This window comes from Oncorhynchus masou, chromosome 27 (genome assembly GCF_036934945.1).
Source record: "Oncorhynchus masou masou isolate Uvic2021 chromosome 27, UVic_Omas_1.1, whole genome shotgun sequence".
NCBI classification, from domain to species: domain Eukaryota; kingdom Metazoa; phylum Chordata; class Actinopteri; order Salmoniformes; family Salmonidae; genus Oncorhynchus; species Oncorhynchus masou.
This window is the reverse complement of record NC_088238.1, coordinates 46,801,627-46,817,047: the sequence shown is the minus strand read 5'-3', so window position 1 is coordinate 46,817,047 and position 15,421 is coordinate 46,801,627. Positions and strand designations below refer to the sequence as shown.

General features: G+C 42.6%; 1 protein-coding gene across 1 annotated transcript in view; it reads left to right on the top strand.

Moving 5' to 3' along the window:
* Positions 1–15,421, top strand: part of LOC135515515 (phospholipid-transporting ATPase ABCA1-like) — a 257,293-nt gene that overhangs the window by 150,961 nt on the left and 90,911 nt on the right. Inside the window, exons 31-32 of the mRNA XM_064939137.1 lie at positions 8,243–8,337; positions 8,636–8,741. Coding sequence (XP_064795209.1) covers positions 8,243–8,337; positions 8,636–8,741 — 201 coding nt within the window. The remainder of the gene's footprint in view (positions 1–8,242; positions 8,338–8,635; positions 8,742–15,421) is intronic.

Sequence of the window (15,421 nt, the reverse complement as noted above, 5' to 3'; positions counted from 1 at the left end):
CACACACAGAGAGAGAGAGAGAGAGAGAGAGAGAGAGAGAGAGAGAGAGAGAGAGAGATCTACATTTCCATGGAATACAATAGTAAGCCTATTTACAATTCTCATGTATTGGCACTCGTTGGCTGGCGATATTTAACTGTAACAAATTAAAAGGCCTTCATGCGTGCAAAGGAATTGATAAAGCCACGGCTCTCTGAGTATTACGTTTGATGTCTTTATCATCAGGAAACTCTACTCAGCTACTGTTGCATAGCCTTGCCACCCTTATCTATCAAATAAATCTTTTAAGTTGTGCATATTTTCTTCATTCACTACTTATGTGAGTAGAGTTCTTGAAAATGCTTACATCCAAATTCATTGAAATATGCTTTAGCAAGCCTTCAAAATGAAGCTAAACAACCCTTGAACAAACCATTGCACAAACTATTCTGAATGAAAAAGCAACCTTAGTGCACAAAACACTAGTACAGCCAGGGATCAAGCTGGTCTATAGTGATGTATGCTGATACATGCATGGTCAGTGCTGGTTGGATGCTGGTCAAGCAAGCCTGACCAGCGTGGTCATGTTGGGTCACATTTTTGTGTTATTACATACAGCCTGGAAGAACTTTTGGATATCAGAGCGACAGTTACTCACCAGCATTACCAGCATTAAGACCAGGAATAAAACTTTCCCAAACCGGATACTTTGTTAGTATCCCCCAGGGCAATTGAACTCATCGCAGAGGCTGTTCCAAAACTCAGCCTGCGGAAAAGAGGCACTCGGAGCGGACCTTTAGTCAGACTCAGGAGGTGCGCAAACCATCCACCACTTCCACGTATATCACTCGCTAATGTTCAGTCTCTGGATAATAAAGTTGACGAGCTAAGGGCAAGGATTTCCTTCCAGAGAGACATCAGGGATTGTAACATACACTACCGGTCAAATGTTTGAGAACAACTACTCATACAAGGGTTCTTCTTTATTTTTTTACTATTTTCTACATTGTAGAATAATAGTGAAGACATCAAAACTATGAAATAACACATATGGAATCATGCAGTAACCATAAAAGTGTTAAACAAATCAAAATATATTTTATCTTTGATATTCTTCAAAAAGCCACCCTTTGCCTTGATGACAGCTTTGCACACTCTTGGCATTCTCTCAACCAGCTTCACCTGGAATGCTTTTTCAACCGTCTTAAAGGAGTTCCCACATATGCTGAGCACTTGATGGCTGCTTTACCTTCACTCTGCGGTCCGAGTCATCCCAAACCATCTCAATTTGAGTGAGGTCAGCAGATTGTGGAGGCCTGGTCATCTGATGCAGCACTCCATCACTCTCCTTCTTGGTTGGGTCATTGTCCTTTTGAAAAACAAATGATATTCCCACTAAGCCCAAACCAGATGGGATGATGTATCACTGCAGAATGCTGTGGTAGCCATGCTGGTTAACTGTGCCTTGAATTCTAAATAAATCACAGACAGTGTCCCCAGCAAAGCACCCCCACACCATAACACCTCCGCCTCCATTTTTTTACAGTGGGAAATACACATGCGGAGATCATCCGTTCACCCACACCGCGTTTCACAAAGACACAGCGGTTGGAACCAAAGATCTCCAATTTGGACTCCAGACTAAAGGACAAATTTCCACCAGTCTAATGTCCATTGCTTGTGTTTCTTGGCCCAAGCAAGTCTCTTCTTCTTACTGTTGTCCTTTTAGTAGTGTTTTCTTTGCAGCAATTCTACCATGAAGGACTGATTCAGACAGTCTCCTCTGAACAGTCGATGTTGGGATGTGTCTGTTACTTGAACTCTGTGAAGCATGTATTTGGGCTGCAATTTCTGAGGCTGGTAACTCTAATGAACTTATTCTCTGCAGCAGAGGTAACTCTGGGTCTTCCTTTCCTGTGGCGGTCCTCATGAGAGCCAGTTCCATCATAGCACTTGATGGTTTTTGCGACTGCACTTGAAGAAACGTTCAAAGGTCCTGACATTTTCTACATTGTCTGAAAAAAGATGGACTGTATTTCTCTTTGATTATTTTAGCTTTTCTAGCCATAATATGGACATGGTCTTTTACTAAATAGGGTTATCTTCTGTATACCACGACTACCTTGTCACAACACAACTGATTGGCTCAAACGCATTAAGAAGGAAAGACATTCCACAAATGAACTTTTAAGAAGCCACACCTGTTAATTGAAATGCATTACAGGTGACTACCTCATGAAGCTGGTTGAGAGAATGCCAAGAGAATGCCTACAACACAAAGGGAGGCTATTTGAAGAATCTCAAATATAAAGTTTATTTTGACTTGGTTAACACTTTTTTGGTTACTACATGATCCCATATGTGTTATTTCATAGTTCTGATGTCTTCACTATTATTCTACAATGTAAAAAAAATGTCAAAATAAAGAAAAACCCTTGCATAAGTAGGTGTTCGAAAACTTTTAACCGGTAGTGTACTCTGTTTCACGAAAACATGGCTCTCTCTGTATATTCTGTCTGAGGCGGTTCAGCCAGTCGGGTTCTCAGTTCATCGCGAAGACAGGAATAATGTCTCTCCGGGAAGAAGAAGGGCAGGGGTGTACAGTATGTTTCATGATTAACTACTCTACTCATGGTGTGATTGTGATAACATACAGGGACTCAAGTCCTTTTGTTCACCCGACCTAGAATACCTCACAGGGGGGCACGACAAAGCCTATTCCCCCTCAGGAAACTAAAAAGATTTGTTATGGGTCCTGAGATACTCAAAAGGTTCTACAGCTGCAACATCGAGAGCATCCTGACCTGTTGCATCACTGCCTGGTACGGCAATTGCTCAGCCTCCGACCGCAAGGCACTTCAGGGGGGAGTGCGTATGGCCCAGTACATCACTGGGGCAAAGCTGCCTGCCATCCAGGACCTCTACACCAGGCGGTGTCAGAGGAAGGCCCTAAAAATGGTCAAAGTCCCCAGTCATAGACTAATCTCTCTACTACCTCATGGCAAGCGGTACCGGAGTGCTTAGTCTAGGACAAAAAGGCTTCTCAACAGTTTTTACCCCGAAGCCATAAGACTCCTGAACAGGTAACCAAATGGTTACCCAGACTATTTGCATTGTGTGCCCCCCCAACCCCTCTTTTATGCTGCTGCTACTCTCTGTTTATCTGTGCATACTACCTCAGTTGGCCCGACCAACCAGTGCTCCTGCACATTGGCTAACCTGGCTATCTGCATTGTGTCCCACCATCTGTCAACCCCTATTTTTACACTTCTGCTAGTCTCTGTTCATCATATACAGTGGGGCAAAAAAGTATTTAGTCAGCCACCAATTGTGCAAGTTCTCCCACATAAAAAGATGAGAGGCCTGTAATTTCCATCATAGGTACACTTCAACTATGACAGACAAAATGAGAAAAAAATCCAGAAAATCACAATGTAGGATTTTTAATGAATTTATTTGCAACTTATGGTGGAAAATAAGTATTTGGTCACCTACAAACAAGCAAGATTTCTGGCTCTCACAGACCTGTAACTCCGTCTTTAAGAGGCTCCTCTGCCCTCCACTCGTTACCTGTATTAATGGCACCTGTTTGAACTTGTTATCAGTATAAAAGTATAAATCTTTGTTCCCATGTGCAGCTGCAAACCATAGTCTGGCTTTTTTTATGGCAGTTTTGGAGCAGTGGCTTCTTCCTTGCTGAGCGGCCTTTTAGGTTAGGTCGATATAGGACTCGTTTTACTGTGGATATAGATACTTTTGTGCCTGTTTCCTCCAGCATCCTCACAAGGTCATTTGTTGTTGTTCTGGGATTGATTTGCACTTTTCGGACCAAGATACGTTCATCTCTAGGAGACAGAACGTGTCTCTTCCCTGAGTGGTATGACGGCTGCATGGTCCCATGGTTTTTATACTTGCATATTGTTGTCTGTACGGATGAATGTGGTACCTTCAGGCATTTGGAAATTGCTCCCAAGGATGAACCAGACTTGTGGAGATCTACAATTGTTTTCTGAGGTCTTGGCTGATTTATTTTGATTTTCCCATGATCAAGCAAGGAGGCACTGAGTTTGAAGGTAGGCCTTGAAATACATCCACCGTACACCTCCAATTGACTCAAATGATGTCAATTAACCAATCAGAAGCTTCTAAAGCCATGGCATCATTTTCTGGAATATTCCAAGCTGTTTAAAGGCACAGTCAACTTAGTGTATGTAAACTTCTGACCCACTGGAATTATGATGCTGTGAAATAATCTGTCTGTAAACAATTGTTGAAAAAATTACTTGTGTCATGCACAAAGTAGATGCCCTAACGAGTTCTAATGACTCCAACCTAAGTGTATGTAAACTTCCGACTTCAACTGTATATATACTGTATTCTGTCCTATTCCACTGTATTTTAGGATATACCTCTCTGACATTGCTTGTCCTAATATTTATATATTCTTAATTCCATTCATGTAAATTGAAATGTTTGGTTAGATGTTACTAGTTAGACATTACTGCACTGTTTGAACTACGTTATTGAAATGTTTGTTCCATTTAACATGGTTTGGGTAGTCTAAGTGATTCTGTTGGTCACCAGTGTCCATGGCTGATCCCCAGCAAAACATAGAGAAGGGTGGTAACCAAGAAGAAACACTGTAGTCTGGATACCACCAAACACAAAAAAAGTATTGTCGCTATGGTAACACAGCAAAGGCTGGTCACCATGAAAACATAATGACGGTTGCTTACCAGCAGAAACACAGCGAAGGCCGGTCACCAGCAAAAACACAGTGAAGGCTGATCCACAGCAAAACACAATGCCATGAAAGCAAAGCGAAGGTGTCATGGAAACACAGCAAATGCTGTTCACCAGCAAATATGCTGGGCCAGTCTATGTTGGTCCACTGTATGCTGGCTTTTTCAGCAGGGATGTTCTAAAATAGGCCTTGATATTTGATACTAATTGACTTCTCTTTTTTAATTGGCAGTGCTGCACACTTGACCAGGATGGTTTTAATAACTTGCACTTTGCTTTGGGGGAGTTGTCCTGGCATTGCGTTGTTATTCTATTGTGCATGACCAATTACATTGTATTATCTTCGTAACAATATGAATCAGAGTTCAGTTTATTGGGAACGGATCTCCCTATTGGCCAGCCTAGGCCTCTCTTTGAGGTAGATAATCAGATAATGAACCACACTATGTACTGACAAGTCCTGCAACCTGAATTCAAGCAGACAGAACCCACAATATGGGTCGGTCACATCTTTGCTCTAAGAGGCTACTGTTGATTTGTCATTTTGGCTTCTGCCCCCTAGATCCATTCTAGTGTTAAATGACCTGTCCGAAGCGAAGCGTTCAGCAAGGAAGGGCACATTGGAAAACAAAAGTGAAAAGGTTGTGAGGTTGCAAGATGAGCCAGATGGTGGAATGAGGCCCTGTAAATGTATTTATTTATTTTAGTAAAACTGCAGCTAGGCAGTGTTGACTTGTGAAGATGGCAATGTCTCTGGCTTATCTTTGTATTATTTTGAACATAGCCTTACGTTGGAGGTTGATCCTGTCAGTGATATATGAGCAAATGTATTCAAAACATGCACGTAGGCACACAAATGCACATATCCACTTGCTGCTGCCAACATATACAGAAATTCCTTGTAATTTCCTGCCAACAAATACGATTTGAGTCACAATCCATCACTTTAGTTCCTAGTATTTACAAATAACTTACGGGCAGTTACTTTGCCGAAATCCACCTCCACCAACAAGACAGGTGCAGCACTTTTGACAGGAAATAAGAATTACGAGTCATGCATTTCTGAAAATGACAATTAAATGTTGTCTTTTAAAAACATAAGAAAACAAAATTGACGATTTCTGACGAATCAACAATCTAGATGAGTTAAACTCAGCCTAGGCCTGCATAGCTACGTACAGCAGGTGGTTCACATCGCTTTAAGCAGAACTCTACGTCCCAAAGATTGCATTTGTTTGTGCCAGGTAGAATTGGAAGTTGGTTATTGAGGTTTCCCAAGATACAGAGACTGTGTGCAGAGATTAATAAGAAGCCTATTCTCTTATCGTCTCTCCAACACAGCGGCGTGCCAGCTTATTCCCCAGATTTGATTACTCTGAGTTTACATTTGCCTCTCTCCTGTTTGCCTCTCCTGTGTGTCATCAACCTGCCGTCATGTGGTCTAGAGTGGCATACGCGTGTGGAATGAGTGATGTGAAGTATAGAATGCCAAGTGAAGAGAGAGAACGTTCCAGGTAAATAACTGGGATCAGAAGTGGCAAGGTGGGAGGAGATATCCGAGGACAGGTTTATTGTAATGGTCGAAATGGAATAAAAGAAAGGTATCAAACACATGCTTTGATACTATTTCATTATTTTTTTTTGCCATTACAATGAACTTTTCCTCTATTGTTCTATGACCTATATAAAACGATGATATGTACGGTGTCCATATTAGTACACACGCCCATTGAGTGTTGGAAGCAATGGCAACTTATCTGTGGTTTCGATTGGAGGAGGTGAAATGCAGCCAATGCAATTCGACTCTCATGCTGGCTGTCTGAGCTGTGAGCTCAGGCTCATTGTGCACAGTACAGTCAACACTCTAACCATCTGTTTGTTTATTTTGAAGCTCTTGCTGCTCGTAACGGAGACCCAGATTGTTCAACGGTAAACAGTGTGTAGGGTCTCATCTTCTTCCTGTTACAAAACTTCCTAGCTGTTTCACTATTACAGTAACCACATTTTTAACGACATTCAAAATCACATTGTTCATTTTGCAGATAACTAATGGTATGCAGTGGGTATAGAGTCCAAAGCTACATCAATGTACTGTATTTTCATCTCATTTGGAATTGAGTTCCGCTATTACAGACTGCATTTTTTGCAGCTGGCCTATATCTACAGTTCGACTAGGGGTGGACCTGGAAAGTCGAACCGTATAACCAAATACATCCTGGTTGGATTATTTAGATTACTGGGCACTCATCTGTAAAAACAATAACAACATAAAACCATTTCAATATGTATCATGGGGACAGGTAAGCTTTTAGAATGGAACCCCCCTTTCCCCTCTCCCCTCCTAATCAGGCCCCTCGCCCCAACCAAGCAATGAATTAATTAACGAACCAGCGCCTGTTTGCATACAGATCCATGTCATTACCGAACAACAAATAGAAAAGAGGCGTACAAACACTGCTAATCGGTGTGGGGGCGTTTATTTAAACAGTAGTCTCTCTCTGAGTGCAGTGTTTACCCTCGGTTAGCGCGCTAATCTAGGAACCCAGGGAAGGGTGGATAGAACACATTTTGTTAAAGGGAGTCATGTTGGGGGGGGGGGGGATGTAGGGGCTCGATGCTCTGCTTGGGGAGAGTGTGAGGGAATATCGGAGGGAGGGTCGGGGAGGGGGGTTCTGGATCCTAATTAGCAGTCTCCATGTGCCTTGCCAAGGAATCATCCTAATCAGTTTTGTATCCCGCTGCCCTGAAATGAACTGGGCCAGACAGGGAGGTGCTAGTTGTTGGATGTGACTATGGAGGATATGTGGAGTGGAAACGCACCACTGTGTCGTGTCTTCCCTAATTGTCTGAATGTGCCAATGTATGCAGAGTATGTGCTAATTAGAGCCCTTTGACATTAGCCACAGCTTTGGATGCATCACGGGGACGGGGAAGGTTCCAACAGGCTCATTAATTGACTATTATGATCGGGTTCAGAGTGCTTGGTTGGGTTCCACAGCGCCATGCATATATGAGTTGTTTATGGTTCGAAATGTGGCCGATGCCACTATCGTGCAATGATGCTTGCATTGATGGAAGTGTTTCCAACTCTGTTGTGTTAGGATGGTGGCCATTGTTAAGGCTGAACTTCCGTCAGATTAAGATCATGAAGCCTGGATTTCCAAACGTTTGCACAATACACTATTTGGAACCTGCTGTGTCGGTCAGTTCGTAGAGCAAGGCACTTGCAACGCTGGGGGTCATGGGTTTGATTCCCGTTGGGGCCACCTTTACGTAAATTGTGTTGTATGTATGATTGTGTCGCTTTGGATAAAAACTGTCTGTTAAATGGCATATGCATGGTACTACTATTATATCCATTGCTTTGAATGTCAGTTGCTCCACCTTTTTCTCAGAGCCAATGATTGCCTTAGAAGTCTGTATACTGTAGTGAAATGAATGTCACATGTTGATGAGTTCTGGGCTAAAGAAAACCTATGTATGTTAGAGGTAATAACATTTCTTTGTCATGTATTTCCAGAGGATCCAGAATACTACGGACACACTACAGGACCTGACAGGGAGGAACATGACAGACTTCCTCTTGAAGACGTATGAGAAAGCAGGCAAAAAAAGGTACTTTCACTCTGTGCTCGGTAGCACTTACATAACTTTGAATGTTCAGACATGATGCCAACAACGTGACCGAAGTTGTTATCTGAGATAGCGTGTAATGTCAAGTTCTACGTCCCACTAATTATAACTCATGAGTCGAGAGTCAAATTAAATGGCACTGTGTGTTGTTTCTGTATGTGTGTGTCTGCATGTGTGTGAATTTATTTGTGTGTGTGTGTGTGTCCAAGCTTGTTCATATCTTATTCATTTGCACTCTGATCTTCGCCCGCACCCCTGCCACCACTACTCACCACTCAAGGTACGGAGGGATTTCCGTTGGAGGAGTTAACTCCCAAGTCAGGATGACTGAACCGGAAATTGAAGCTGTAATCAGGGATTTGAAAAGCCTATTCAATTCCCCCCAGGTATGCTATGGATATTGGGATAGTGGTGGCCTTACTGCCAGCTGTGGAACAGCTTGACTTCTGAGGGAAAATGCATTGATTTAATATCTTCCCGTGTGGGAGGTACATTTGCTGTGGTTGAAAGCCAGAAGGGATCTATGGAGATCTCAATTCACAGAGGTGCTTGGAATGTTGTTTTATCTACATTCAATTATGCATGGACGTAAGAAACCAATCACTAACGCTAAGCTTGTGCTCTTTTTGAAACACGAGATCGAATCTGCTTGAGTGACTCTTGAATTTCAGACTCTTGAATTTCAACACATTACCTTCAAATCAAACTGGAAGGAAAGTTAAAACCCAGATAGACTTTGGGTGTCCATGGAAACTGGTTATGATTGTCTCAGATGCATCTAATATATTTACTTCTTCCTCTTTTTCTCCTCAACACATTCAAACAAGTGTACACACACCCCTCTATCTATCTATCTATCTATCTATCTATCTATCTATCTATCTATCTATCTATCTATCTATCTATCTATCTATCTATCTATCTATCTATCTATCTATCTATCTATCTATCTATCTATCTATCTATCTATCTATCTATCTATCTATCTATCTATCTATCACACACACACACACACACACACACACACACACACACACACACACACACACACACACACACACACACACACACACATTAAATGTTCAAACCTGGAAGCGGTATGGACCTCAAACTTAAGAAAAAAGGCAAATGAAGTCATACAATCAAGATCAGTGTTACTCTCCCTTGGGTGTATTAACCATCCTTCTCCAGGGCACTTCTCCAGGCTCCGGATTCTCCACACTAACATGACTTTGATTCACAGCCGCAGTGATGATGTAACTCTAATGGCTGAACATCAGCCGTTCCCAGCTCTGTGTCTTTCCCTTTATAAAGCGGGATATGTCTGGCTCGCTGACTGTGGTTGCGTCCCAAATTGTACCCCTTGGGCCCTGGTCAAAATCAGTGCACTACAAAGTGAATAGAGTGCCATTTGGGACACAACCTGTGTCTTCTGGGGTTGCAGACAGAGAAAGAACAGTATACAGTGTACTTTAGCAGTGGAATCTCCTCAGAGGAGGAAGGGGAGGACCTTTCTTCTCAGTGAAGTTCTTAAAAATAGTGAAACATTAAAGTTATCCTTTTTAGATAAAACTATACTAAATATATTCACGTCACCAAATAATTGATTCAATCACACTGTTTTGCCATGAAGGTCTACAGTAGCCTCAACAGCACTCTGTAGAGTGGCACCATGATGTAGCCAGAGTTCAGCTAGGTTCCGTCCTCCTCTTGGTACATTGACTGTAATACAATACCTAGGAGTCGTGTGGTTCTCACCCCCTTCCATAAACATTCACAATAATTATGACAACCTCTGGAGGAGGTTCTCCAACCTATCAGAGCTCTTACAGCATGAACTGATATGTTGCCCACCCAATCAAAATATCAGAGAATGAATCTAGTACTGAAAGCATTAGCTACAGCTAGCTAGTACTGCAGTGCATAAAATGTGGTGAGTGGTTGACTCAAAAAGGAAAGACAATAGTTGAACAGTTTTGAATAAATTAGAAGCAAGAGAGGAAGAGAGATTTCGTTGTATTTTTTTTCATTTCCGCTTTTTCTTATTTAGCTATCACATGCATCTAAAGTTCAAGTTCAGCAGTGTTGCTACTCTCCCTATGAGTGGCCATCCAGCAAAGATGACTGCACAGAGCACAAGATGACTGCACAGAATGCTCAATGAGGTTAAGAAGAATCCTCAAGTTTCAGCTAAAGACTTACAGAAATCTCTGGAACATGCTAACATCTCAGCTGACAATTCTACCATACGTAAAACACTTAACAAGAATGATGTTCATGGGAGGACACCATGGAAGAAGCCACTGCACTCCAAAAAAAAACCTTGCTGCACGTCTGAAGTTCGCAAAAGAGCACCTGGATAATCTGTGGACAGATGAAACTAAAGTTGAGTTGTTTGGAAGGGACACACAATAAAAAGCCATAGCACACCAACATCAAATCCTCATCCCAGCTATAAAGTATGGTGGAGGGAGCATTATGGTTCGGGGCTGCTTTGCTACCTCAGAGCCTGGACAGCTTGCTATCATCGACAGGAAAAATGAATTCCCAAATTTATCAAGACATTTTTCAGAAAAATGTAAAGATATCTGTCTGCCAATTGAAGCTCAACAAAAGTTGGATGATGCAACAGGACAATAATCCAAAACACAGAAGTAAATCAACAACAGAATGGCTTCAACAGAAGAAAATATGCCTTCTGGAGTGGCCCAGTCAGAGCCCTGACCTCAACCTAATTGACATGCTGTGGCATGACCTCAAGAGTACAGTTCACCCCAGACATCCCAAGAATATTGCAGAACTGAAACAGTTTTGTAAAGAGGAATGGTCCAAACTTCCTCCTGACCGATGCACAGGTCTGATCCACAACCACAGAAAACGTTTGGTTGAGGTTATTACTGCCAAAGGAGGTTCAACCAATTTGTAACGTTCTGGGTGTCGGGAGTGTGAAGTCAGCGCAGGAAAACAGAGAGTTCAATATAGTGCTCTTTTAATGCACACACGGTGAACAACGGCCACCCCACGAAACACTGGGTGCTCAAGACAAATGCCCCAGACACTGGGGACGAAAACAGTCCAGCAAACTCCACGAACATAAACCCACACGTTGGTCTACACCAAACACAAAGGTTACAATAATTAATCCCGCACAAAGAAACGGGCGGGCAAGCTGACTAATAAAGCCCAACTAATTGCAACAAACTAAACACATAAGGAGGGGGAGAAAATAATCAGTGGCAGCTAGTAGACCGGCGACGACGACCGCCGAGCGCCACCCGAACGGGAAGGGGAGCCACCTTCGGTTGGAGTCGTAACACAATTATTAAATTCAAGGGTTCGCACACATTTCCTACCCTGCACTGTGAATGTTTACACTGTGTGTTCAATAAAGACATGAACACATATAATTGTTTGCGTGTTATTAGTTTAAGCAGACTGTGTTTGTCTATTGTAGTGACTTAGATGAAGATCAAAATTTATGACCAATTTATGCAGAAATCCAGGTAATTCCAAAGGGTTCACATACTTTTTCTTGCCACTGTACAGGGGGAACCGGTACAGAGTCAATGTGCGTGGCACCGGTTAGTTGAGGTAATTGAGGTAATATGTACATGTAGGTAGAGTTAAAGTGACTGCATAGATAATAAACAGACAGTAGCAGCGTAAAAGGAGGGGGGGGAGGCAATGCAAATAGTCAGGGTAGCCATTTGATTAGCTGTTCAGGAGTCTTATGGCTTGGGGGAAGAAGCTGTTAAGAAGCCTTTTGGACATAGACTTGGCGCTCCGGTACTGCTTGCCGTGTGGTAGCAGAGAGAACAGTCTATGACTAGGGTGGCTGGAGTCTTTGACAATGTTTAGGGCCTTCCTCTGACACCGCCTAGTATAGAGGTCCTGGTTGGCAGGAAGCTTGGCCCCAGTGAAGTACTGGGCCATACGCACTGCCCTCTGTCGTGCCTTGTGGTCTCAGGCCGAGCAGTTGGCATACCAGGCAGTGATGCAACCAGTCAGGATGCTCTCGATGGTGCAGCTGTAGAACGTTTTGAGGATCTGAGGACCCATGCCAAATCTTTTCAGTCTCCTGAGGGAGAATAGAATTTGTCATGGCCTCTTCACGACTATCTTGGTGTGTTTGGACCATGATAGTTTGTTGGTAATGTTTGACACCAAGGATCTTGAAGCTCTCAACCTGCTCCACTATATTCCCGTCGATGAGATTGGGGGCGTGCTCGGTCCTCCTTTTCCTGTAGTCCACAATCAGTCCTCCATGACTAGTGGTCCTCCATGAGTAGTGCTGCTAATAAGTCCTTTGTTTTGGGATCCTGCTCAGGTAAAACAATTTGGCTGATCTCCAGTCTTATGAAGATCAAGGGTTATAACATTTATTAGAATGACTGTAATTCTGATACTTTGGTTTTTAATGTAAAGATATAATTTAATTGTATTATTATACGCTGTAGAAAGCGACGGGTTAGATGAAGTGTACATAAGCAACCCATGAAGTAAAATTTAACATCCATAAATGGGCATCTATATAAACTGTAACATTGCTTTATCCTGCAATATATGTCGTTCAAATGGTAACATACATTTTTGTCTTCTTCTAATACGTCTTAAGCGGATTATGTTACTGAGTTTGGGTAACCCAAAAGTTACGTTACTGATTACAATTTTGGACAGGTAACTAGTAACTGTAACTGATTACATTTAGAAAGTAACCAGGGCTCCCGAGTGGCCGCGATTGGGAGTGCCATAGGGTGGCGCACAATTGGCCCAGTGTTGTCCGGGTTTGGACAGTTTAGGCCGCCATTGTAAATAAGAATTTGATCTTGACTGAATTGCATATGACGTTAATATGGTGTCAACGATGTAGGTAGGCTGTGTGTAGTGGTTAGAGGTTTGATATAAAGGTTTGGCTTGGGTAGGTTTTTTTAGTCTGGTTACAGACAACTGATGTGTTTTGCACATCAGCTACAAGTGAAGGAAAAGGGGGGGAGGAGGAGAGCACATAGATGCGAGAAGTAATTGTACAACTATCAAAGGGATCATGCTGTTTGTATGTGGCTGCTTGGAAAGTGAACTGTGTTTGCATGTGATCAGCAGTGTATTAATTCCACCAATTCTGTTGAAAACAGAAGCAAACGGAACGAGGGAAAGAGGTAAAACATATCTGAATTTGTCCAATAGAATCTCTCATTTGCAACTGTTGGACTAATGATTACACCCTAGATCAGATATATGCAGACAGGTATTGAATGTGTCAATGACTCTCACCTTGATTACAAAAATGCATCTCGACCTGTGCTCCTACCTTGTAAACTTTCATTCGTAGGCTAGGTTGTAGCATCTTCATGATGGGTATAGGGAAAATTGGAGTATCATGTAGTAGCCTAAACCTATCAAAGTTACATTGAGCTGGGTGAATGGAATATGAATGACAGTCATCCAATATATATATTTTTTTTTCACCTTTATTTAACTAGGTGGGCCAGTTGAGAAAATATTCTCATTTACAACTGCGACCTGGCCAAGATAAAGCAAAGCAGTGCGACACAAACAACAACACAGAGTTACACATGGGATAAACAAACGTACAGTCAATAACACACTAGAAAAATCTGTATACAGTGTGTGCAACTGAAATTAGGAGGTAAGGCAATAAATAGGCCAATAGTGGCAAAGTAATTACAATTTAGAAATGTACACTGGAGTGATATATGTGCAGATGAGGATGTCCAAGCAGAAATAGTGGTGTGAAAAAGAGCATAAAACAAATATGGGGATGAGGTAGGTAGTTGGTTGGATGGATGGGCTATTTACAGATGGGCCATTTACAGATGGGCTGTGTACAGCTGTAGCGATCAGTAAGCTGCTCTGACAGCTGATGCTTAAAGTTAGTGAGGGAGATATAATTCTCCAGCTTCAGTGATTTTTGCGATTCATTCCAATCATTCGCAGCAGAGAACTGGAAGGAAAGGCGGCCAAATGAGGTGTTGGCTTTGGGGATGACCAGTGAAATATACCTGCTGGAGCGAGTTCTATGGGTGGGTGTTGCTATGGTGACCAGTGAGCTGAGATAAGGCTAGCAAAGACTTATAGATGACTTGGAGCCAGTGGGTTTGGCGATGAATATGTAGCGAGGACCAGCCAACGAGAGCATACAAGTAGCAGTGGTTGGTAGTATATGGGGCTTTGGTGACAAAACAGATGGCACTGTGATAGACTGCATCCAATTTGCTGAGTAGAGTGTTTTAGGCTGTTTTGTAAATTACATCGTTGAAGTCAAGGATCGGTAGGATAGTTCGTTTTACGAGGGTATGTTTGGCAGCATGGGTGAAGGAGACTTTGTTGCGAAATAGGAAGCCGATTCTAGATTTAACTTTGGATTGGAGATGCTTAATGTGAGTCTGGAAGGAGAGTTTACAGTTTAACCAGACACCTAGGTATTTGTAGTTGTCAACATAAGTCAGAACCGTCCAGAGTAGTGATGGTAGTCAGGCGGGTGGGTGCGGGCAGCGATCGGTTGAAGAGCATGCATTTAATTTGACTAGCATTTAAAAGCAGTTGTAGGCCACGGAAGGAGTGTTGTATGGCGTTGAAGCTCATTTGGAGGTTTGTTACCACAGTGTCCAAAAAATGGCCAGATGTATACAGAATTCTGTCGTCTGCGTGGAGGTGGATCAGAGAATCACCCACAGCAAGAGCGACAACATTGATATATACAGAGAAAAGAGTCCTCCCGAGAATTAAACCCTGTGGCACCCCCATAGAGACTGCTAGAGGTCCAGACAACAGACCCTCCGATTTGACACACTGAACTCTATCTGAGAAGTAGTGAACCAGGCCAGCCAGTCAGAAACCAAGGCTGTTGAGTCTGCCAATAAGAATACGATTATTGACAGAGTCGGAAGCCTTGGCCAGGTCAATGAAGACGGCTGCACAGTACTGTCTTTTATCGATGGCGGTTATGATATCATTTAGGACCTTGAGCATGGCTGAGGTGCACCTGTGACCAGCTAGGAAACCAGATTGCAGAAGGTACGGTGGGATTCGAAATGGCCGGTGATCT